Genomic DNA, 24,371 nt, shown 5'->3' on the forward strand with positions numbered 1-24,371 from the left:
GGGTTTAAACCAAATTGTTTTATTAAAAAGTTTTATTTGTGACTTAGTGTCATTTTACCAAGGTCCAGGATGGCTCGTGTGTTGGGTCCGCCGCGGTCGACACTTCACCCCACATAGGCCCACTCTCCACCTGTGTTCTAGGTGGAGACCTTATATAGGTTCTGAACTTACCAGTAGTTTCTGGTATAAGTTCACTTTGTGGTGTGGGTTACTGTCGGGGGTTACTTTACTGTTTGTATATTCCTTTCTTGGAGATAGACATTTCTTTCATTTCTTGTTCTGATCCTTGTATATGCTTAATGGCTTATGTAATAAAACAATCACATTCAAGTGGGTCATGCTCTGGCACCCCCCCCCATACCAACACACTCTGGAATATATTGAGTGGCTACATTATATTCATGATGCCACTATACAAGGGACAGATTAACTTTAACATTTAGACATGCAAGATACTACATGGAAAAGCAAAATGTATGTATTGTGAATAAAACACGAATATGTTTATTCATTTTTTTTATTAACATTTTAAACAAAATATGACATGATTATAATCCCCCAGACAAAAAAAAAAGACAGAAAATAAGCTACGCAAACATGATATGTTTTCAGTGGTATAAATGCAATGTAATGTCTACAATAAATGAAAGTCTCTGTAATCACGTGATGAGATGTTTAATATGCCACATTTGGCCTTTAGGACTTCAGAAAAAATATAATAAAATCTATTAAATGACAGTAAAATGAAGAGTGGAATGCATTATATTTCTATAACTAAAACAGCACAAGAGTTCAAGATATGGCAGCTTATAATTGTGGCTCTATAGGTAATCAGAGATTAAAGGGAAACTCCAGGCAAACATCTAAAGACTCAGCTCAAAAAGAACATAAGCAAATGGTTCTGAAAATGATTTCAAGAGTAATGTACCTACCCTGCAAAGTAATAGGACACTGTTCTGTGCTGTATGGCTGCAGACTCTGTGCCACTGCACCACCTTCCCTTGATACAAGTGAATATCACTACACTGTCATGAGCACACTGGGCTATTTTCCTCTTGCAAACCCAGTTACATCTCTTACATTCCCAACTGTCTGCTTACAAAGGAGGCAACACCCACTTTAACTCCGATTTCATCTTTCAGCTGAAATCACACAAGCTTAAATGAAAAAAAAAGAACCTAAATGTGTATGTAACCGTTATTGTTTGCCAGGAGTTACCCTTTAAAGATCAGAAATGCTGTAATCCAATTCAACTAAAAAGCTATTAATTCTGCCTATACAGAAGCTGTTATCTAACTGGCTACCTAGTTTTGTAAATTATATAGGTCATAAAAATTGATCTTCTGTGCATTAAGGATCACAAATCAAGATTAGCAGCAATGTTTTGAAGGACTAAATGGACAGTCTACCCCAAAATTGTATTTTAGCTTTTAGTAGAGGTCAGAGACCAAATTTTCCAAGGACTTCAGGTGCTGAGATCTCTGCACATTTGTGGTGGCAAAAAGTGGGTCCAGTACTCTGATTTTTATTTTTTAGAAAATGCTAAGAGAGGTGTAGGTACACCAAATCAGAAAGTTTAGCAAACGCAATGCAGTGAACTACAGAACAATCTTGCTACTACAAGATATTAGGATAGCCAGTGTCAAACCTCTATAAATTGAAACAGTTGTGGATGAATTTGCCTTTTAAAGCAGCTCTGTCAGTAACAGGGAAATGCACAAAAAAAGGATCCCTGAAAAGATGATACTTAATTCTTTCACTTGTTGCGATGCTGATCTGCACTGTACTGAAAGGTGGAATAATCCCGATTCCCTTTGGCTCCTATGAACTACAGGATACAGTAGCGACATAGGGGACCAGCAGGGGGAACCACTGAGCGCAGCAGAGACTACTCCCAACGTATGGGATTCTGAAAAGTCTTTATATTTCGGTATCTCTTCAGTACAGTGGAAATCAGCAGTGCAGGTGTTCCGCCAGAACTGGCTACCCGCCAGATTTGGTAACTTAAGTTGCGTTTTGTCGTGGCCATCTTGGTACACCCCGCACTCTTGCGCAGTAAGCCTACAGTCAGAAATCAGCAAGCGGACATCTTTTCGCACTCACCGTAGTCTTGCATTGCACACTTATTTTTTACCAGTACACTGAGCTTATATACTTAAAAACAGTATTAAGAAATCTGTGACACTGTTTTGCTGATCTACAGGTTTGTTAATCTGACAGAACACCGCTGCTTTTACAATTCAACATGAAAACAGTCAGACGGATTTGAAAATACAGTATTTCAGTAGAACAGCTCAGTTTACTGGTAAAAATAAGTGTGAAATGCAAGACTTCAGTGGGTTTAAAAAGAGGTCCGCTTGCCATCTTTTAACTGTATGCTTATTTCGGACGAGTGTGGGGTGTATCAAGATGGCTGGGATGGAACATCACTTCCGTTACCAGGTGTGACAGGTTGCTTAATCTGATGGAACACAGGCAATGGGGGAAGATACATATTAGGTGTCTTGTGCACTTTAATCTTTATTTTGGCAACAAAGATGCTTTCAAAAAAAGTAATGCTATCCCTGAAATCTAGCAGGAAATGCAGATAGCTGCCATCTATGAATGCTGGCTCAAGAATCGTAGACTAGCTTGACAGGGAACAGGCTATATACTAAATTCTATTCAATTATATGATTTTGCTGGTGTTCTCTTTCAAATAGCAATTTCACCCAAAACAGATTTTACCATTTAGGGTAGACTGGAGCATGGAACAGTTCCTTGATGGGTCATCTATCTGGGATCCCAGCAGGGAGATATTTACCTACCTCATACATGGCTGTATAAGGCCAAATTCAGTTAGATTATTACCAATAAAAGCCATCAGTGCAGGAGAAGGGTACGCTGTATCTTCTACCTTCCAGTGGTTTCCCATAGGAATACATGAACAGTTCCCAGGACAGTGACAATGGTAGTTTGACTGAAGCTCAGCCTGTACTAACATCCCTTTGGATGGGAGCAGAACTCCATGTCAAGGTCCCAGACAGCAGTAAAACACCTGTCAGGAGATAAACCCTGCCTCTCTGCAAACCAAAATGTAATAATTGTCCTTTTAAAACAAGAGCTTGGATGCATCAGCTTCTAGAAGCACAAAGACTTACTGTTTACATGTAGATCCTTTAATAAACATAAATGAGATAATAATAATAATAATGTGAAACACTGACAATACTATGCAATAATGTCGCTTAGGCATCTCTGGCAAATAAAGGGGAGCCCAGCACCCAAAAATCCAGAAACATAAAAAAAAATATATAATACATTTCAGGAATAAACTAAAACACCCCAAAAAATCCTAAAATCTGTAAAACTGAAGCACAGTCTTAATGGTAGAGCGAGCTTTGACGAAGAACAAAAAGTGGAAATCCCAGTTAAAACACAAATATACAGATTACGACCATAGAGATTTATAAATGCTGCATTTAAAAAATAAAAAAAAATACGCCTGGAGCATTTTATTCCAATGTAAAAGATTTTGGCAAATCGTATTGTTGAATCATACACAGAACTTAAAACACACAATTTGCAATGAACACATTCATCAATAAGGAAAGTGCTTGAATTAAAGATCCTATTGTAAAGAAATAACCTACTGGCAATACTTGTTAGCCTTAAAGGCCATCTATTAATACATATTGTGGTGTCAAACAAATGTAAAAAAAGCTTGCTTTTTAGTACATTATGTGAATCTTTATTATCTTACTAGGATAACAAATGCCAGTTTCACCTAAAATGGTTAGCTTAGTAGGGTGGGAAGGTGGCGGGTTTAATCACTAGCCTGATTTTTTTACAGCACCAATGGCAAATTGTCCTGCAAAAGATTTGTTTGTGTCTCTTTTACAATACAGATTGTAATACTCTTTCAGAGTTGCCTTCCCTAAGTATTTGTTTGTCCTACATTATGAGTATTTTATTGAAAGCCATGACACCATTGACTTTGTCTTAGCTGTAGCATTTGGGTGGGGAAAGCTTGTTACTCAATAAGACAAACAACAAGCATGCAACACCACTAGCCAGCAACCTTTAAGATGTAAATACCAATTTTGGGTAACATCTGACTTTAAAAAGGCCAGTAACCTCACAGGTAGGGCTGACCTGAAACAAGAATACAGAATGGGATTTTAGGCTTTACAGGCAGCATGCTTGTTTCAGGTCAGTGACTCACTAGGTAGTAAGCTTAGAATCAGGATTTTCAGTTCTGCAGCCTGCATCTGAAAGCAAGTCAGCAACGGCAGCTTTCATTTTCTAACTTTGCAGCTTTCCAAAAGATCACCAAGTATTAGTAGTAGTGTATGTGCACACTACACCCATTGCTGTGTCCCCATGTCCAGGTCCACGCCTTTCAAGAATTGTCATTTTTTTCTATTAATTCCCTATGTTTTACTATGGGAGGCTACTTGTCTTACTAAGTAAGGTGAGGCAATGTGCAGTAACCAGGTAAACCAGATTTCACGTCAATGCATTTAGCTCAGTTGAGAAGTAGTTTTCTGTGGCTCCTTTTCCTGATCTCATTCTGGTACTTTACAACTTACAAAACATGCTTGCAAATGGAGGTAGATGGCAAAGAAGGCCATCATACCCAGAAAGTTCTTGGATCAGGATTTTTAACTGATAATCACCATGATCCACCAAGCTCTGCTTAGCAAGGTTTTGTTACATTGGTTTCCTTGTTAAGTGGGCTTCTTTAGTTAACTGTCTACATTCATACTTACTAGTGTAGCTAAAGAGAAACCATACCTTGTTAAATCAAGTAATTCTTTAAAGACTAAAATTTGCTTCTGTACTGCGCAATCAGTGTTCCAAAAAAAAAAAAAAAAAAAAAAAAAAAAAGTTTGTTCTGCCTATTTATTACAATTGTTAATTGGACAAAATGGGAGGTACATCAAGTCTCACAGCTTTCCAAACGTTATTAGATAAGCCCCTTGTATTTTGACTCTATATTCCCCACCACGTGTTGCAGCTTTCAGGTCAAACAATATTGTCCTATGCTTTCTACCAAAGGGTGCTGGTGCTTAGGATCAATGCTACTGATACAGTGATAAGTCACTCCATATTTATTTTAACAGACTATAGAACTGGTTTTACTAAGCTGACTACGAAAAGAAAGTTGGCCAAGCCAGCTTTTTAAAAAGGCTTTTATTGACCAATATTAGTTATTATGAAAAATATCTGCAACACATCTATGTCCACATACAGACTTTTGCTTACAACTTTTTTTTAAAATTACGATGCCTATCAACTTTAACCCTAACATACACTTCAAGTGAACCATGTAAGTGCCTCTTTTCAAACAATCTATAAAAGACCATCTGGTACTGATACAGTACAAGAGGGCTGTTACCGAGGAGGCATATTATAATGCAAGAAATTCTCTGCCCCAAATTACATTAATATTACGTGAACCTCTCTAATTTCCTACATATATTATTCCTAGAAATCCATTATATATTTATATTATGTATAAAATAGCAGTTAAATGATATCGTACAGCATTTCAAAAATGTTGTAAAACATATACACACTTAATTTGCAGTGTTTGACTAAACATTTCTGTGTACTTCTGTAGTTGTAATAAGAGCATGGATGTTATCTAAAAAAAAAATATATATATACAGCTGGACAACTATGGAGAAGCTGAGTAGCTTGCTGGAAGCATGGACTGGTCAGACAATGGTTGACTTCTCAGCATAAGGTGGTTTCTTTTTACATTCAAGCAGATGTGTACAAAAAATACAAAAACATACACATTTCAAGAGATCTGTAACCATCTACAAGTGGATAAGCAGAATCGCTATAAAAAATGATGTGCAAAAGGTAATCCAAAAGTGTTGCACTGTAAAATGTAGATATGTCTGTTATGATGCTGAAATGTGATGATGTTGCTGGTCCATGTAACGACTGCTGGGAAGCTTCCTAGAAAACATCTGACATCGGTCACAAGTTACACGTTTATCATCTCACATACTCTACATAGCTCAGTTTGAATAGGTGTTATCGCAAGCAAAAATTATCCATAATGAGTAAATCAGTAATGAATTTGCTTTCATCGGATTCCATGTGATATTTTTCTGACATATGTTAACAGACTATAGCAAAAAATAGTAGTTCGGCAGAATGAACCTGAGGTCAATAAAGTCAGATGAAAAGTCAACATCTTCATCCTATGCCCTATTTTAAACCTAGAAAAAAAAACATGAAAAACTGTTTTTTTTCCCGGACCATGGCAATATTTCAACTGCTGACCAAGGGGGGAGGAGGAGTAGGGGAGCTATCCCTCTAATTAATTTGTAAGAAAGCAATTCTTGTGTATCATGGCGCAAAGCATGACACAGCAAGGTGACTGATCTTTTTCTCAAAAATGGTTAGGTTGTTTTGTAATGAACAAAAATCTCCCAATTGACCAACGCCTTCAGGTCCATCAATACAATTCAAAGAATACACATGTAGAGCTTTAGCTTCCAGCTTTATAAGTATTTTGGGCAGAAAGATTAAGAAATAGGTTTGCAAAACAATAGTTGGTAACCAACTACCTGGAAAAACAGGTCAGCATCACCGATACATTCCTACAAATGAAAAAAGTATTGTAAGAGTTATGAGATTGGCCATATTCTATTTAACTTGAGTGTCGCCTGCGACAATTAAGTGTGGATTGGGTCATGTATGACTTTTTTTTTTAGCTTATAACAACTGTTTCTGTTGTAAGCTCTAGCAGAACAGTCTTTCCCCTTTTATGTTATATATATTATAAAAAAAAAAAAAAAAAAAAAAAAAACAACAACAAAAAACCTACTACTACTTCAGCGTGCTGATCATTCCACACTCAGGTTTCACTATCAGGTCCAGGTGGTTGGAGATGTGCAGATGAGTTGACTTCCATCATATTTTGCACAATTTGTCTGACACAAAAAAAAAAAAAACACATACGGCCAACCCTAGCTATCTAGTACAACTAGAATTTTATCTAAAGTGGTCTAAAATGTTGCATCCTTTATTGTACATAAAGTAAACGGAGGAGGCGCTTTCCCATGACAAATGAAAGTAGTAGAGAGCAAATATGGCCTTGATTGTAAGACTTTGGAAGAGGTTTGCTTATTTCATTTGTGTCAGCAGAAAATACATCACGGAAGGTAGAACCAGCATTTTTGTGCAGAATGGATGAGCATTTTAGGAAATGAAAGTAAACATCAATTCTTCTTTCAAATCAGCCAGTGTACCCAATGATTCCAGCAGACTGGGTTATCTCACAATGATACCATCATAAATAAAAATAGTCATTACAGTGATATCAACATTCTTTCCTTTAGAGGTAAGCAAAAAAAGATTAAGGCAGTACTGTATTTACATTAGTTCATACTTTGGTTACAGATACCAATTCTATTCTAGGACTGTACACACTTGTAGGTCTTCTTGACCACTTAGGGTTTACCTTGCCGATTTAACTGCAATCATGCCCACCACACTGTACCATATAACAAGATGACATTAACAACTTCTGATTTTACACAAAAAAAAAAAAAAAAAAAATTCAAGTGAGTACAGACCACCGATTAGTAGAACTCTTCCTCCAATAAATGGCCAATAACAAATCAGACGTGAATATAAAATTTCAAATCCCCTTGTTGACACAAAAAGTTTTAAAAGGGTCTTTGGTGGCAAAAGTCTTCTCCAAAGATCCTGGAAGATCTCCTATGCTCAGAATTGTAAAGTGCATTGCACACTGCCTGGTTAACTTGCCCGAGTGAGCATATCCTGGCTGTCTTCATGAACTGTATCCATTTCAACTAAATCACCCTCAGTCATTTTCTTCTTCTTAGCACCTACTGACACAAGCGCATCATCTTTTGTCAGCTCAGATGCTAGCAACGAGGTAACGGCACAGCCAGCTTTCCGGTTAGCTGCAAGTGAAAAGGGAAAGAAACAAGATTACATAAAATAATTTAGTAAGAGGCAAACTCTATTTAAAATCATGAGGTTTTTGTGCTGATGATGACCTATGGCTCAGGAATCTGTAGTTAAATAAATGTGGTGCATGTGACTAATTTACTTATTTTGTTTAGTGCATCTCCAGACAAATGAATATGAAGGCTTGCAAGCAAAGTACAGAGATTTTCATATCTAGTTGCAATACAGGAGGTTGAAAAACTAGAAAAGATTGGGGAGTTAAACTTTTATAAAAAAACAGATACCGTATCGCAGTGATTTTGAACCGTGGTGCCCAGTCCGATTGCGAACCTGTGGTATCTCCTGTGGAGAGGAGTGAGAAAGCACAGCCCACATCTCCTCCTGGCTCTTAATTCCTCCCTGCTGCTATCTGTACTATTCCCAGCAAAACAGAAAGCTGTGCGGGCTGCCCACCCACGTCCTACCAACTGATCAGGTCTTCAGTTGCTAAGGAACTATCGGTGGGGTAAGACCATATTATAAGAATAAAAGGAAATCAATATGGCTGAACACAAATGTTTTATCTATAAGAGAGCATAAAAGGGAAAGATTCAATTAAATTGAGACTACAGTACAGGGAATGCGCTAAAACCTCCCCAAAAAATAAATGGTATTAAAGATTTAAGTTAGGATACTAATGAAAATAAATTAAATCCTATTCAATTAAACATACATAAAACAATGATAATACAGGCCATGTACGATATAAATTAGAAATAACTTGCCTAATTTAAGAACAGGTGTAGTTACTTAAGAAAAATAGGAGTACCTATTCTAGATCATAAAAATATGGTATTACATAATTAAGTTCATTCATTTTAGGCCACTGTATTATATATTCTCAAGGACACATTAACACTAAGCATTGCGTTAATGCACTAAACATCTTTGTCCAGTTAAACTGACAGGGATGTCCTCTTAAATACCGTATCTTAGTTTACATTTGAATCATTTGGTGGACAGGCTCCTTGTTTCACAGTTCTTTGAATCTCCAAATGGTTTTGACTGTGCACAAAGTGCATTTTTATGTAGGCAGCTATACCACACTAGTTTTTCTGTATATTCATCATCTAATTTTTTTTATATTTCTGTAATCTTATTTTTGAGATGGCCCCCTTAATGCTTAGTTTAGGCCTCTTTCTCAGTCATGTGAAAGGATCTACCAATATACTGTAAAATACAATGTACAGTACAAACATTTAAGAGTCTAAAGTATTTACTGATCAAATTGGATCATAGCATAAAAAAAATCAAATGGGTTTCAGGGCTCAGGAGTTTTGCTTAAAGTGACTCAGATGAGCAGATATCAGAATAATCTGTGGCTTTTGGCCTGGAACAGTTTCAGACAGCAGTGCATGCATTATGTACAGATTGTTAAAGAAAGGCATTAGAAATCAGGCAGTCATACCCAACCTAAATGCTACGTGCTAGTTCCAGCACAATGACTGGAGCAGTTCCCTGAATATAGTATGGGTCAAATAAGTCAAGCAGCACCCAAATCCATCACATCCCTAAATACCCAGTACATTATTTTAAAATTTAAAGATCACCTTTCCATCATAGGTGTTAAAATAAATTATAGAATAGAATTTTATTTTTTATAGAATAAATTAAAGCATGAATTTGGGCGCAATAAACTTACCCTGGTTAAAGCAGTTATATATTCTGTTGCCAAAAAAAAAAACAATCCCCAATATGCTGGATTTATTTTAGATTTGGCAAATCTGTTCATTTACAGCTCTGGCCCCCCTCAGATTTCTAATAGACCCCAGCGTTACAGTTATATCTCCCTCTCCTAAACGCTATTCACAAAACATGCAGCTCTAGGCTTTATTTTGGATGGTTAGGACTCCCTAATACTGCTCTAGCCTTATCCAGCCACTTCAATATTTAGCGGCTAACAATCATTTTGTTTTCAGCCAAACTACAAAAAAACTTGGAAGTTATGTTAAATGTTTAGAAAAGTGAAAAATAATTCTGTTTTATACATATTGCCCGGTAGAAGGAACTAGCCAACTGAAAATTAAGTAGGATCATATGATCATGCAAAATTCATGCAAAAGTATAAAACATGCAAGGTCACACAGCACAAAGAAATTGCAACCCAGCCAAACTAAGCAGAACAGCTCTTAAATAATAATAATAAATAAATATTGCAAACCAACTTCACAGTGGAATAAAGCATTCCAGATTATAAATTGACTGACAACTGTATTTAGGGTAAGTAAACAATATAAAAAAATGAAATAATGAAAAACACTGGTGGAAGAGGCCTTTATTAATGGCCTTAATGATATTTGTAGATACCTTATCACAGATTTAGTTACACAGGCATTAAACTGAACCCAATCTTACAGTAAATATTCCTAAGCTAACAACAGTGCTAACATGTAGGCAAGTTGGGCCTGTAAACATCAGTGAGGGGCTTTAAATCGATCTATATAGTATTATATTTAAATAAACGTTGTACTTTTTATTATACCTTTTCACCTTATTATCTGGTTTTCAACCATTGCCCATAAAGTTCCTGGGGAATCCTGTTTTTTTTATCCCCAACTCGACCTATAGACCCCTGTACCTGAAGCTTTGAGTTCTGTCCATGCCAAGATTAAGTCGCCACCCTAATATAAAACCCATTCCATTGCATCTTCTGCCTTTAGTTTAACCCTTCTGAACATAACTGGGGTGACACAATATGCTGTGTGTGTATATATTTTACACACACATACACAATTTTTTTTGTCTATACTTCTACTATGGATCACAGGAGTGCAGTTCATTCTGCACTCCTGTGACCAGTTTTCAGTCGACAGCGGGCATCAGCCCACTGTCGGCTGATGTCATTCAGCCAATCCTGGATCAGGAAAGATCCCGACCATATGGTCGGTATTAACCCAGACCATCTGATCCATGCTGCATCCACCTAGGTGAGTATAATTCTTTGTTATTTTAAAATCCCGAACTTCTCTTTTAACCACTAGCCGACCAGCTGCCGCAGTTATACTGCGGCAGGTTGGCACGGATGCGCAAATCGCTGTAGCTGTATGTCACTCCTTGAAGACATCACAGCAAGCGCACGTGCCCAGCACGTATCCCCGGAGCCGACGCAATGACCTCCGGACATCCACAATCACTCGTGACAAAGCGAGAACCGGGATCTGTCAGTGGATTCTGTCGGTGGAAAGGAGACAGATTGTGTGTTCATACTAAGTATAAACACCGATTGGTCTCCTTCCCTAGTCAGTCCCATCCCCCTACAGTTAGAACACACCAAGGGAACACAGGTAACCCCTTGATCACCCCCTAGTGTTAACCCATACTCTGCCAGCGACATTTATACAGTAATCAATGAATATAAATGGTCTCAAAAGTGTCCGATCTGTCAGCCGCAATGTCGCAGTCTTGATAAAAAAAAAAAAAAAATAATAAAAAAAAAAAATCGCAGATCGCCACCATTACTAGTAAAATAAAAAAATAAAAAACAAATGACATAAAGCTATCCCCTATTTTGTAGATGCTATAACTTTTGCACAAATCAATCAATATACGCTTATTGCGATTTTTTTAACAAAAATATGTAGAAGAATACGAATCGGCCTAAACTGATGAAAATATTGTGTTTTTTTTTTCTAAATTGTTGCTCTTTTTTTGTTAATAGCGCAAAAAATAAAAACTGCAGAGGTGATCAAATACCACGAAAAGAAAGCTCTATCTGTGGGGAAAAAGGACATAAATTTTGTTTGGAGTGCAATGTCACATGACAGCACAATTGTCAGTTAAAGCGACGTCGTGCCGTATCGCAAAAAAATGTGGCCCGTCAGGAAGGGGGCAAATCCTACCGGGTGTGAAGTGGTTTAAAAAAAAAAGACAGCTGGATTGTAGATGGCATCGTTCTGTGAATTTTTTTCACAGCTGTTTTTTTCTCTTTGGCCTCACTGAAAGCCTTTTAAAAATGAACAACCTTTTTACACGGACTAAAATAAATAACATATTTGATTTTTTTTTTTATATTTGACTGTAATTGTGATGGATATAACATATTGACACCTCAAATATCCCCCATTTGGCAAATGTTTTTAGTGCCCAATTGGTGGAATAATATGTCCTTTCTACTAGATCTAGGGATCCAAGTGTATCCTATATAGAGAACTATGTTATAAAAAATTCACAACCTATTAAAGAAACTTTTTGCCCCATTTGAGATCCTTGTAATTATTGTACCATCCTGATAAAACTATAATTTATGAATCATTAAAGGGATTGTAAAGTGATTTTTTTTTTTTTTTTAAACAAACATGTTACACCTACTTCCACTGTGCAGCTCGTTTTGCAGAGTGGCCCTGAACCTGCTCTTCTGGGGTCCCTCTGTGGCTGTCTCGGCTTCCTCCCGCAGGTGCTTCTCACGTTCATGCGAGCTCCCTCGCATGGTGAGAATCATCTGCGGGCGCGCTCCCGTGATACAGCTGGCGGCTATAGCTGCTCACTGTATCACACGGCCCGCCCTCGGCTCTCCGCGTCAGTGGATGTGATTGATAGCAGTGCGAGCCAATGGCTGCGCTGCTTTCCATCCATCCACTCCAGCCAATCAGCGGCCAGGCTGAACGGTGGAAAGGATGTCGGGGGACGAGCACGGGACTTTCGAGAGGAGTGAGGTAAGTAAAACGGGGGGGGGGGGGGGTGGGGGGGTGGGGGCGCAGGCACTGTCAGAATGCATTAAGGTGAAAAACATTTACCTTTACAACCCCTTTAACAACCAAAACTGTAATTTCTATTACTACAAAATATTAAGTTGTTAAAAAATGAAATCCTTTTAAAATCACTGCAGTTAAATCTAGAGCGATCAATTTAATTACTAAAGATGTGAATTTTGTCACTCCAACGATGTGTGTAAAGATGATAGCAATGTTTCTAGTCATAACAGAATATAATGTGAATTTAATTTTTCAGGGCTAACCAAATGTGGATTAATGTGTTTGAAGAAGATCAGTTAAACAAATGTAAATGTTAGTAAAATAAACTAACATTTTAAAATAAATACATATACGTGGATTCAAGAAATTAGTGTTTAGCTGTATAGTATCATTAAAAATCAAAATCTTTAACTGTAATCTATTGGCTTGAGAGATGCTACTGGTACATCTTACAAATTGAAAAAGTTGACTATTTTGAGCGTATGAATGTAAATTCAAACAGCAACTGTCAATACACATATTTGCATCATTACTTGGAACACATTTCTTTTTGTGTCCTATATGCAAAAAGCACATGTCAGTCTACATCAGGGGTCTCAAAAAGGTGGCCCTCCAGCTGTTGCTAAACTACAAGTCCCATGAGGCATTGCAAAGCTGGCAGTTACAAACATGACTCCCATAGGCAGAAGCATGATGGGAATTGTAGTTTCGCAACAGCTGGAGGGCCGCCAGTTTGAGACCCCTGGTCTACATGTTGTCGGTTTCCTAAAATTTAAATCTCTTGAACAACCTTTACCCGATGACAAAAGATGGAGAATGTTTTTTTCTAAGACCAGAAAACATCTCTCAATCCATATTTTCATGGACTTGGCAAAGCTTGAGCTTGTGCAGAGGCAACTATGTTAGCTATAAAATTGTTAACATAATACAAATCAGGTAAAAAAAGAATCTGAAATGAAAATGGGGTCTTGTGTTTAGCAATAACAAAAAAACGACAAGTTGTTATTAGCACAAACACATCACACAAATGCACCCAGCGTTACCAGGTCAGGTGCCTGCTCCTCCTCCTCACTAAGGGACAGGAGAGAGTCTATTGAGAAGAAACAGAACATTAAGGAAAAAAAGCCCTTTCTGTGATTATCCATTTTTCAAAACTTACCTTTATTACTTCATGTCAATAAAAATGAGGAGGAATGTAAAACATTTTTTCTTGCATTTGGCATTGATGGAAACCAGTGGGGGACTCCTACATTAAAAAGCAGCCAAGTTACAAAAAAATGTATAGGAAATATTTTGCTTTTGCTTTGACAGAAGGTCAGAGGTCACCACAAGTCCGACAACGGCAGGCCTGTTTAAAATTATGTAAAGGTAGGGAGTTGACAAGCAATTGTCAGACTTCAGGTGACCTCAAACCCCCTGGCATTCCAAGTTAAGTGTTTGTGTCTGACAAATTAATTGGACTAAATGAGGACAGTTTAAAAATCTCTCATAAGTAAGCCTGCGTGGATACAATAAAATACTGGATACAGAGATTTCTGCATTAGTCCAATCAAGATAAGTTCTTTGAAAAGCAGGCAACTCTAGCTCAGGACTGCTTTGGAAGCTAAAAATCCCTCACAGGTTCCCGTAGTTTTTTTTTATATAAACGGCTTAATTTTTTTAATCATTTTTATTATCCATTTTTCCAGTGACAGAACACAAGCTGCATGCACAAAAATAGAAGAAAGCGAAACAGATTATTAACCCATAGTAGCCAATCAGCTGACTTCCTAAACCATCCCAGAAAAAAAAAAATCTTTAAATGAACTAATGCTATACACACTTATGGCAGACAAACAGGTTTACTTAACAGTCCCCCTCTCCAGCTGCAAATACTCACTTGCCCTTTGCTCCAGGATAGCGAAGGATACACCTGGCTACCAGGAGAATGTGACCAATTCTCCCATGTGGCATCCAAGCACTGTGACATGGGGCTGAGAGAGGCTTCTTCACTTTGCTCCAGGCAGCTAAATGATATGGTTTTGGCATAAGAGAACGGTGAGTATATGCAGCAGTAGTGGGCAGCAGTTAGGTCTTACCCAGTGCAGAGCAAAGTAGTAGCAGTTTACCTGTTTTAAATAGCATTTTTGTTACACAGCAAAAATTACTGCTGTTGCTTTCCTTTAGCATATAAAAAAATTAGACAATTAATTGAAATTGTGGTTCTCACACAGGAAGATAAAACTGTAAAACATTACGACTGCTCTCCTAACATTCGTTCTCATAAGCCCCAGTTGCTGGAATCGCCCAACTGGTCCTTTTGTACCAAGGACACCTTAAGCCTCATTTCACCCTAGGCCAAATACACAAGTAAACCTTTAACTTCCATCTGCTGACCTGAACGGCAGTCATGGTCTATGCTGAAATAAAAATGCCATTAGTTAGATAAAAGAATCATGGATACAATTTCAACCCCCCCCCCCCCCCCCCGGGAATCTTTTTATATTATAGGTTAATGAGAAACCACCCGTAAACACATTTTATGTTGGCTAGAATAATACACTCCATGCCAGATAGAGAACATATGGGCCATATCTACAAAGATTGAATTGCTTATTCATAGTAACATTTTATTTCTGGAAATGCAGTGTATTTAGCTAAAACCAACAAGGATGTGTCAAGTGGGTGTATAGCCGTAGTCTGAAGTGTACATTCCTCTAGACACATTATTATGGTCCAGAAATATCTGTGGTAAACTTGTATAAACTTGGATTATGTTCACACATAAACACTTTAAATTTGGGTTCAACAACAAAGTTGACTCCCATAACTTTTTAGACTGGTAGTGAGAGAAGATATACATACACATATGAGATATTAGCAAATATATATTAATATGAAAAGTAATGTGGTTAACTAAGAATCTCCAGCTGTTTCACAAACATGTAGTAAAGCCATTTAAAGGACAACTCTGAGGCCTTGCAGCTCTTCATTCCTTTTCTGTTGAAATGAGTGTACAGCTGCTTGTTCATCTCGCACAGTTCAAAATAATACTGGTATTTCTGACTAAATATGTCCTGCAGAATTAGTAAAGTGAATCTGTAATCTACCTCAGGGCAATCACGGATATGAATGGTTTAGTGCACTGCTGGGAACTGTAAAGGACAACTTCACTAAATGTGAAGTGGTGCCATTATATCTGTCATATCAGAAGTAAATTTACAATGTTATGTAAAGAAAAGGAAAACAAATAACTTAATTTTGAACTTCGTGTTACTGGTGCCAGGTATTCATCCCTTTTAACTGCTTTCATTGGCATCTCCAACTCTATTATAGTTTACTGGGTGGTCACTGGTCAGGACAGAGCGATATGCCCACAAAGTGCAGACAATTATTCAAAATGAGGTGCCCATATTCAATTTAGCATTCTTCTGAAATATAAATCCAGACAATAAAAACCTAGTCAAATATGTATTTCCTGACAGACTCCATGGCAGCAACGTGTGGGTTAAGTCCCACCTCCACTACCCTATAGGACACTATTCCCATAAATCTTTGCTCCCTGCCCCTGGCCGAGTTCTTTTTTTGTCCTCCTCCGAAGGACCCAGAGGTAGTCTTTCTACCCGAAGATCTGTCATTCCCACGATCGAGGTCGGCCGGTCTGTGACTCTGGGTCTGGAAAGTCGCATTACTCCGCTAAGCCCTAGCTATCAGCAGGGTATGGAGTGGGCAGTGGAAGAGGCGCTGTGTAGAAGCCCGTGTCCTGGCCACTGGCAGGCAGGCTGAGCATTGGTCAAATAGCCAGCTATTAGCAGGTGACCTGTTTTGTCCCCTGGAAAGTCCGGTGTCGCCTTACCTTATCTTCGGCTTGGTGATCGATCGTGGTGGGAGTGTGAGAGGTTCTATTGTTCGTCATGGCAACAGTTTGTGTTATTTTCTTTTCTTGTTTTTCTGTTTGTCTGTGCAGGCATGGTGGCTGGTTCTTCTGCGTTCCAGCCGCCGTTTCACTTCCGGGTTTGTGTTCTCGGCCGTACTGCGCATGCATGAGTACGGTACGAGATCAAGGCTTGGTTTCGCGCATGCGCAGTAACGGCAAAATGACGCTATTCACGCATGCGCACAGGCGCAGCGATGACATCACAGGGGCGGGCTATTTCAACTGGGAATTAGTCTGCAAGCTTTGGGAATGCTTGTGGGCTATTGCGGTGACTTCCCCCTGCCTCTGTGTTGCATCTATTGGTAAGTGGCATTCTGGGACAGGGTAGTTATCCCTTCCCTGTCACTTGCACTGATCCCTTGTCATATTTTCAGCGCGTATGGATATCGCTGAGGACATGGATTCCCTGCCGCCTGTCTGTGGCCAGCCCTCTCATAAAAGGTATTTTTTAATATTGTCTTTTCACCTGAGGGTCCGGTGGTTAGGGAGGTGTGTTTCTGTTATCTTTTTCCTGATGTCTTGTTTCGTGTGGTTTCTTGTCTTGTTCCTATTTCAGCCTTTCCAGGTCAGAACAGCATCGCAGCTCTCACAGAGGGAGCGACTCTTCCAAGTCGCATCACCGGCACTCCTCTTCCAAATCAAAACATATACGGTTCCTCCTCAAGATCAGGACACCGTAGTGAGGAACGATCGTATTCCTCGAGGGCTCTCTCCAGTCACTCCGCTAGTGCCTGCTGGGGGTGTAGAGCTGATGTCCCTGCAGGGAAATCTTTGTGTGATCTCTGCTAAGCCAAGGCTTCTAAGGAAAGGGGTGACGCGGATCAACAACTTAAAACCCTGGTGGAAAAGGTTAAGGAGTCTCTCAGAAATATTGATGACCAGTCCTATGTTCCTCCTGCAGAGCCTTCACGTTCTCCAGGGAGGAAGACTCAGTTGCAGGATACTCGGGAATCCTCTCTGCATAGCCACCCTTCGGTTGCCATATCTGACAGGGACTCTAATGAAAGTGATCCCTGTGTGGGTTTTGATTTCGCTCTACTTCTTCCTCTGGTTAGAGTCATTAGAGAGACTGAATTGGGAAGATCCGGTGGCTGCCCCCTCCAAACAGAGAAAATTCTTTAAACAATTAAAGAAGGAGCAGGTTAATTTTCCTTTTATCTCTGAACTGGGTGAGATCATCACAGATGAATGGGGCAAGGTGAAGAAGAAGAAAAATTCCATGTTGTCTAAGATTTCAAAACTCTATCCTTTCAAGGAGGAAGAGGTGAAGCATTTGGAGTCAGCACCGTTGGTAGACGCAGCAGTCATGAGGCTGGTGAAACATGTGACACTTCCCTTAGAGGATACTGTTTCTTTTAAGGATTTTCTGGACAGGCGGGTTGACGCTGATTTGAAGAGAGTGTATTGTACAGCAGGAATGGCCTGTAAGCCAGCGTTAGCTCTGGCCGCTATGTCCAAACCAATGGAGGTATGGACGGATAATGTAGACGAGACGCTCAGGAATATCTCGGAAGATACAGCCAAGAGCTCGCCTATCAAAGAGCTTAGGCTGGCCTCTGCCTTTCTAGGGAGGCCTCTATCGACATCATACGCCTGATGGCTCGGGTAATGCTTTCTTTTGTTACAAAGCGGGCTCTGTGGCTTCGTCCTTGGCTGGTGGACCCAGCTTCGAAACAAGTATGGTGCCGTATCTGGCTACAGAAGGAAAAAAGGCAAATTCGTCTAGCCTACGTGGAATCTTTGTTAGCTCTAGGCATCGTTATCCATGTTCCAGTCAACCAGCGAGGCATGGGAATCTACTCTCCTCTGTTTATGGTCCAGAAAAAGAGCGGGCCTGGAGGCCTTGGTTTCCGCTTCTGATACTCCTCAGTGTCAGGGATCCAATTCCTTTACCATCCAGACCAGACCTTCTGTCTCAAGGGTCGAGATTACATCCTTGCCCGGATCACCTGCGCCTAAAGGCTTGGTTTTTGAAAGGGGATGGTTGGAGGCGTTAGGCTGTCCTGAAGAGGTTATTCCCACTCTTCTTAGTGCACGAAGAAGTAGTACCAATCGGGTTTATGAGAGAATTTGGGCGAAGTTTACAAGTCACTTGTCTTCAAGGTCCAGTTCCTGTAATGCCCTGACAGTCCGGGAAGTTTTAAGCTTCTTACAGTCAGCATGGATATCTCTCTTTCAGTTAGTTCTCTCCGTGTCCAGGTATCAGCAATTTCAGTTTTCTGGAGTTGCATGGGCCAATCATCCTTTGGTCCAACAATTTTTCAAAGGAGCAGTCAGGCTTAGGCCACAGAGGAAGCCTAGATTTCCCAAATGAGACCTTCCATTGGTTCTGGATTTCTTCTCTCAGCTCGACAAAACTCTCTCAGTCAGGGAATTAACTCTTAAAACCTCTTTCCTGGTAGCCATAACTTAATAAATCTCCGAAATTCAGTCTCTAGGTGCAAAGGTACCTTTTCTCACCTTTTTTCAAGATAGGGTGGTCCTAATACCGATGTTGGGAACAAATCCCAAGGTTACCTCTGTTTTCCATGAAAACCAGGAAATCACACTTCCTACCTTCAATTCTGCGGGGAGTCCGGATCCACATCCACTTGATTTGGGAGTTACTCTAAGGCAATATCTGGATGTTACAGCCTTCTTTTGTCAAACTGACTTTCTCTTTGTGTTGTTTAATGGGAAAAATAGAGACTCTAAGGCCTCCGTCAGATCCATCGCTGCTTGGGTGGTCCAGGCAATCCAATGGGCTTATAGAGAGAAGGGCTTGGCTCCTCCTGAGGCGGTTACAGCTCACCCTACTAGAAGTCTCTCAACCTCACGGGTGGCCTCTCGTCATGTTGCACATGAAGTAATCTGCAAAGCGGCCTCCTGGTCTTCAATTCATACTTTAATGTCTCACTATTGTGTTGAGCCAGCATCCTTATCCTCTGTTGATTTTGGTTTGAAAGTTCTGTCGGCTGACAGCATTAAGTAAATCTTTTTGTTCAGCATTTTGCCCACCCAGGTGTGTTTGGCAAGTTATTTCCCACACGTTGCTGCCATGGAGTCTGTCAGGAAAATGGAAAAATCCTATCAAAATACTTACCGTAATTTTCCTTTCCTGATGGACTCTATGGCAGCGGGAGTTCCCTCACAAATGGCTGGACTAGGCTAGTTACCGAACACGGCAAGGGGCAGGGAGCAAAGATTTATGGGAGTAGTGTCCTATAGGGTAGTGGAGGCGGGACTTAACCCACACGTTGCTGCCATGGAGTCCATTAGGAAAGGAAAATTACGGTAAGTATTTTCCATTTTGTTTATAAAACAGCGGAGGATCTGTGTGTCAAAGCACGGTTTTCTTTTAGAAGCTATAATGAATGTCACTTGGTCATCAAGAATCCTCATATCTAATATGCACAATACACGTATGTGACCATTGTTATCAGCAGAACACAGCAGTGATTAATATTGCATCATTCTACAAGGACTCTGTCATTGTCTGAATAAAGAGGGTATTGTATAAATGGCCATGACCTAACACTTCCTGACTTTACTCTGTGGCTCTGAGAACCAAATATGTTTGCTCATCATAAAACATTTGTCACTGATAAAGCTCTGGCTTAAACCAGTCTATACTGTATTCACACCGGGAGCACGGAGTCCTGGTAAGAACATGTAGCACGCCTCAAATAGGTCAGTTCCAAAATATTTTCTGTTTATGGTTGGGAAACAATGCCATAGCATTAACTAGTGCAATAAAATCTGGAAGCTAATTGATTTCTAGGCAGAAGTGAGTCTGATTTTGCTCTCTCCAACTTTAGATAATTTTCTTAGATCAAACCATATTTATATGCATTTACAATTAGCAATCAGCAATCGCATTTCTACCTGACTAAGCAGTATGCCAATTTAATCAGTTAAAATCTATAAATAAGGATATATTTTTTAGTTTGAGATAGAATGGGGGGTTAAAACCCTTGCTGGGTTTGTATTCCTTATCTGAGGATTCGAGAGATTTCCTCACACTTAAGCCCCGTATACAAGGACCAAACATTGGGTGGTGTCATCTGGTCCAATAGAAACCGTCCAACATTTGCTGTGTACGGCAGCAGGTCCAGCTTCTGTCAAAGGGGAATGACCAGAAAAGGCCTGCTCAATGGCTGAGAGCGCTGGCTGGTGTGTTCTTGGGGGGGGGGGGACTGTCCCCCTGTAAGAACACAATAGCTCAACAGGGCGGTCACGGCACTAACATTGGATAGTTAGTACAGATGTTCCTCCCAAGCTCTTCAGTTTTTTTTTGAATGAAAAAAAGCGTATAGTGTGTACTAGGCTTAAGTGCCAAGGTGGCAACAAATCTACCAGACCAAATATGCAACAGTAAGACAAAACAAAAAAAGGCTAACTATAAGCGCACTAGCATTTTTATTTCTGTGTTTCAGATTTTCACTCACTTCTTGTCTAGTGAAACCGTTGTCACTGAGACAGTAAGTTGCAGAAAATCCAACAAAGCTCTGACAGTAGTAAACTCAAATAGGAGTTCAAATACTTCTTTGCCTACAATGTACAATACAGAACAATTAAAAACACAACTGTCATTAATAGGCCAACAGTAAACTGCTCTTCCTTAGAACAGAATATGCAAGAATAATTAAATTCATTCAAATCCAAAACATTTATAGAAAAAGGAAACGGACTGTGCATCATTTAACATTGATCTGCTTTTTACTTTATCTTTCCCAGCAGCAGCTGCTGCCAATATCGAACAGTAATAGGACAAATTATAATTTGTACAGCACCGCACCCTGAAGTGACTCATGGCTGCACAATGAAAAAGCTTAAATGAAAGCGGTATTTTGGCAAGCATGTTCTATCATGTAAAAACGTGTTTGGTTGCACCTATCACAATATATACACTACTAATTCTCTCCATAAATGATCTCAGATCTAAAATAATGAAATCACTTTATTATTAAGGCTAGATACAAATAGGTTAGGTAAATTTTCTATGATGTAATAAGTTTTAAATGCAGATGCAGGTCACATTAATGTGCTTTAAGGAAACCTGCAGTGTATAAAATGGTGGCAGTTTTACCTAAAAATGCTAGTCATTGATGCAAGATAACTACGCAGATTACTCATTCTGACTTCACATCCTGAATGCTAGTTCTGGCTCAAAGAACTGTTTATGTTCCAGTGTGATAGTTCCTAGCACTGTGTAACTCATAACCCCTAAACTGCGGTCCTGCCAGGTCTACGCTAACAAAGGTCACATGATGCTTATTTAAGACAAAACTGTATTTGCCCAACATCATCTTTTTTTATAGAGATGCCTATTTATCTATACCGTATTACTTAAAGTCACACTGACCACTAGCATTAATATTTGATCGGAAACAATATGCATTCAAAGTGCTTTACATCTGGAAAAACGGGTTAACATTATAAGTGATTTTTTGTATCGGAGTGCAGTCTGTTATTTTCCCTTTAGAATATTTGATCTGTAGAGTCACAGAGATTGTTTTTTAATTTTAGATTTTAAAATCATCCTACTTGAATGCAGTACACCAATAAAAAGAGAGATTATTATTTAAATCTTAACTTCCAACAAATTTACCATAAACCCTTGTGGGCTCTTCCATGATTGTAAGGTGACATCTATGAAACAGATGTATACAAAGCACATTATTAACAATGGGGGTTACCTTGCCGTGGACCTCTTTTTCTTCTAAATGCAGCGCCGGACTGTAAGGCCTCCAGTAGACTGTCCATCACACCCGTTTCATCACCCTCTGTAACAAAAATTACATAAAAACAAACTTAGATACTTTTAAGAATGCAACTTTAAATTAAATGGATTGTACATATTCTACAGGAGAAACTTAATCGCAATGCTATATGCCTCTCCTGGTCAACCCAGAGCATAAAACTAAAATGTGGCCACGGTATGCCAGCAAACAGTGTCTCTGATAAGTTTCATACTGACAAGAGAATGAGTGTTGGGGGTGCCTCTGTTTTACTACATGAAAAGGGTTTTATTTTCTTCGAATAAACCTCCGTTCACTGCAATTCACATGTCAAATGCCCACAATGTTGATTCTCCATGCAAGTCTTGGGGGACTTGCACACAGTACTGATATTTGAACATCTGTATTCCTGGACAGAATTTCTTGCACTTATTTTGCACATATTTGTGCCTATGTACATACATAGTAAAATAAATTCTAGCTCTCAGAATGGAATTGTAATCTCTTCAAATTAACCACTTATGGACCACCCACCGTCGTTATATGGAGGCTGTTTGAAGGAGGATATTGTTGTTATGGCAGCAGCTGCAATAACCTCAGTATTCTCGTCTTCAGCGGGCAGTCCGCTACAAGATAAAAGTGGTCTCTGTGGTGGATTCGCCGGGAGATCACTTATCGGTGGCGGGAGAGGGGTACCCTCCTCCCGCCGCGATTCGGTGCACTCCACCACTTACCGGGGCAGTTGGCGGTCCTGTCAGTAGCTGGGTATGGAGAGTGAGGGGAAGATGCCCCCCACCAGTCTCCATACAATTGCTGGGCAGAAGTGATGTCAAAATGTCACTTCCGCCCACAGCTCTTAAAGGACCATTTTTTTTAATAATTTTTTTTTTAACTGCATTTTAGTCCAAATATGAGATCTGAGGTCTTTTTGACCCCTATTTTTTTTCTATTAAAAAGGATGTTTCTATGTAAAACCTGACCCAGCTTGTCACTCAGCCTGGCTGTTGATTGTAGATCTAAACAACAACAAACAGGAATAAGAACTGCGCAGGGAACTAGGTCGTCACTCCTGAAACATTAAGCAGAAATAACTGGGCTGCCTATTGTGGGGGGGGGGTTATACCAGCTAGGACTACCCATAGGCGGTGCCTATCTGCCTAATGTCCTACTCTTGTAGGTAGCGCTATAAATCCCAAAAATCAAGATTATAGTGATTGTAAAGGCAGTTTTTATTTTAATATCTTAATGCATTTTGCATTAAGATAAAAAACCACCTGTGTGCAGCAGATCCCTCAATGCCCCTAATACTTGAGCCCCATCTCTATCCATCAATGTTGTAGGAGAGACTTGGCTGCCCGGGACTCTCCCTCCTCATTTGCTGAAACAGCAGTGGCGCGCCATTGGCTCCCGCTGCTGTTAAAGTCAGTTAGCCAATGGGAGGGGGGGGGGGGGGGGGCTAGCCGCGGCTTCCATGGGTGAATGGACACACTGAGCTGCAGCTTGGCTCTCAACAGGAGGGAGAGGCCAGGAGCACAAAAGAGTAACTCGAGAAGAGGAAGATCTGGGCTGTTCTGTACAAAACCGCTGCACAGAGCTGGTAAGTATAACGTGCATTATTTTTAAGTGAAAAAAAACAAGACTTTAGTATCACTTCAACTGGTTCCCGACCAGCGCACGCCGATACACGTTGCATGCCACCCGGAGCTCCGTGAGTCGGATCGTGGGTCTCGCGGACTCTATGTCCGTGACCCGCGATCGCATCACCGAGAGGAAGAATGAGGAGATGCTAATGTGAAGCATTAAGCATCTCCCGTTCTGCCTAGTGACAGTGCCACTGATCATAGCTCCCTGTGATGTCCCTATGATCAGTGATGCGTCACAGCTAGCCTATCCCTCCTACAGTTAGAACACATCCCTAGGACACACTTAACCCCTACAGCTCCACCCAGTGTTAACCCCTTCACTGCCAGTCACATTTACACAGTAATAATGCAATTTTAAGCTCACCGATCGCTGTATAAATGTGAATGGTCCCAAAATCGGACCAAAAGTGTCCGACGTGTC

At 39.8% G+C, this 24,371-nt stretch overlaps 1 protein-coding gene across 2 annotated transcripts in view; it reads right to left on the bottom strand.

Moving 5' to 3' along the window:
- Positions 1-503: 503 nt before the first annotated feature.
- LOC143964445 (protein diaphanous homolog 1-like) overlaps positions 504-24,371 on the bottom strand; it is a 45,504-nt gene continuing 21,636 nt past the window's right edge. Inside the window, exons 3-5 of one of the 2 annotated variants that reach the window (XM_077474169.1) lie at positions 22,266-22,352; positions 13,715-13,761; positions 7,757-7,934 (exon numbers count right to left, since the gene is read on the bottom strand). In XM_077474169.1, the coding sequence (XP_077330295.1) occupies positions 7,896-7,934; positions 13,715-13,761; positions 22,266-22,352 (173 nt within the window). In that variant the 3' untranslated portion in view covers positions 7,757-7,895. Of the gene's footprint in view, positions 7,935-13,714; positions 13,762-22,265; positions 22,353-24,371 lie in introns of both variants that reach the window. The other variant, XM_077474168.1, reaches the window with a different exon arrangement.

This window comes from Lithobates pipiens, unplaced genomic scaffold (assembly GCF_037356315.1).
Source record: "Lithobates pipiens isolate NorthernLeopardFrog02 unplaced genomic scaffold, aLitPip1_a1.2 Scaffold_8, whole genome shotgun sequence".
Classification (NCBI taxonomy): Eukaryota; Metazoa; Chordata; class Amphibia; order Anura; family Ranidae; genus Lithobates; species Lithobates pipiens.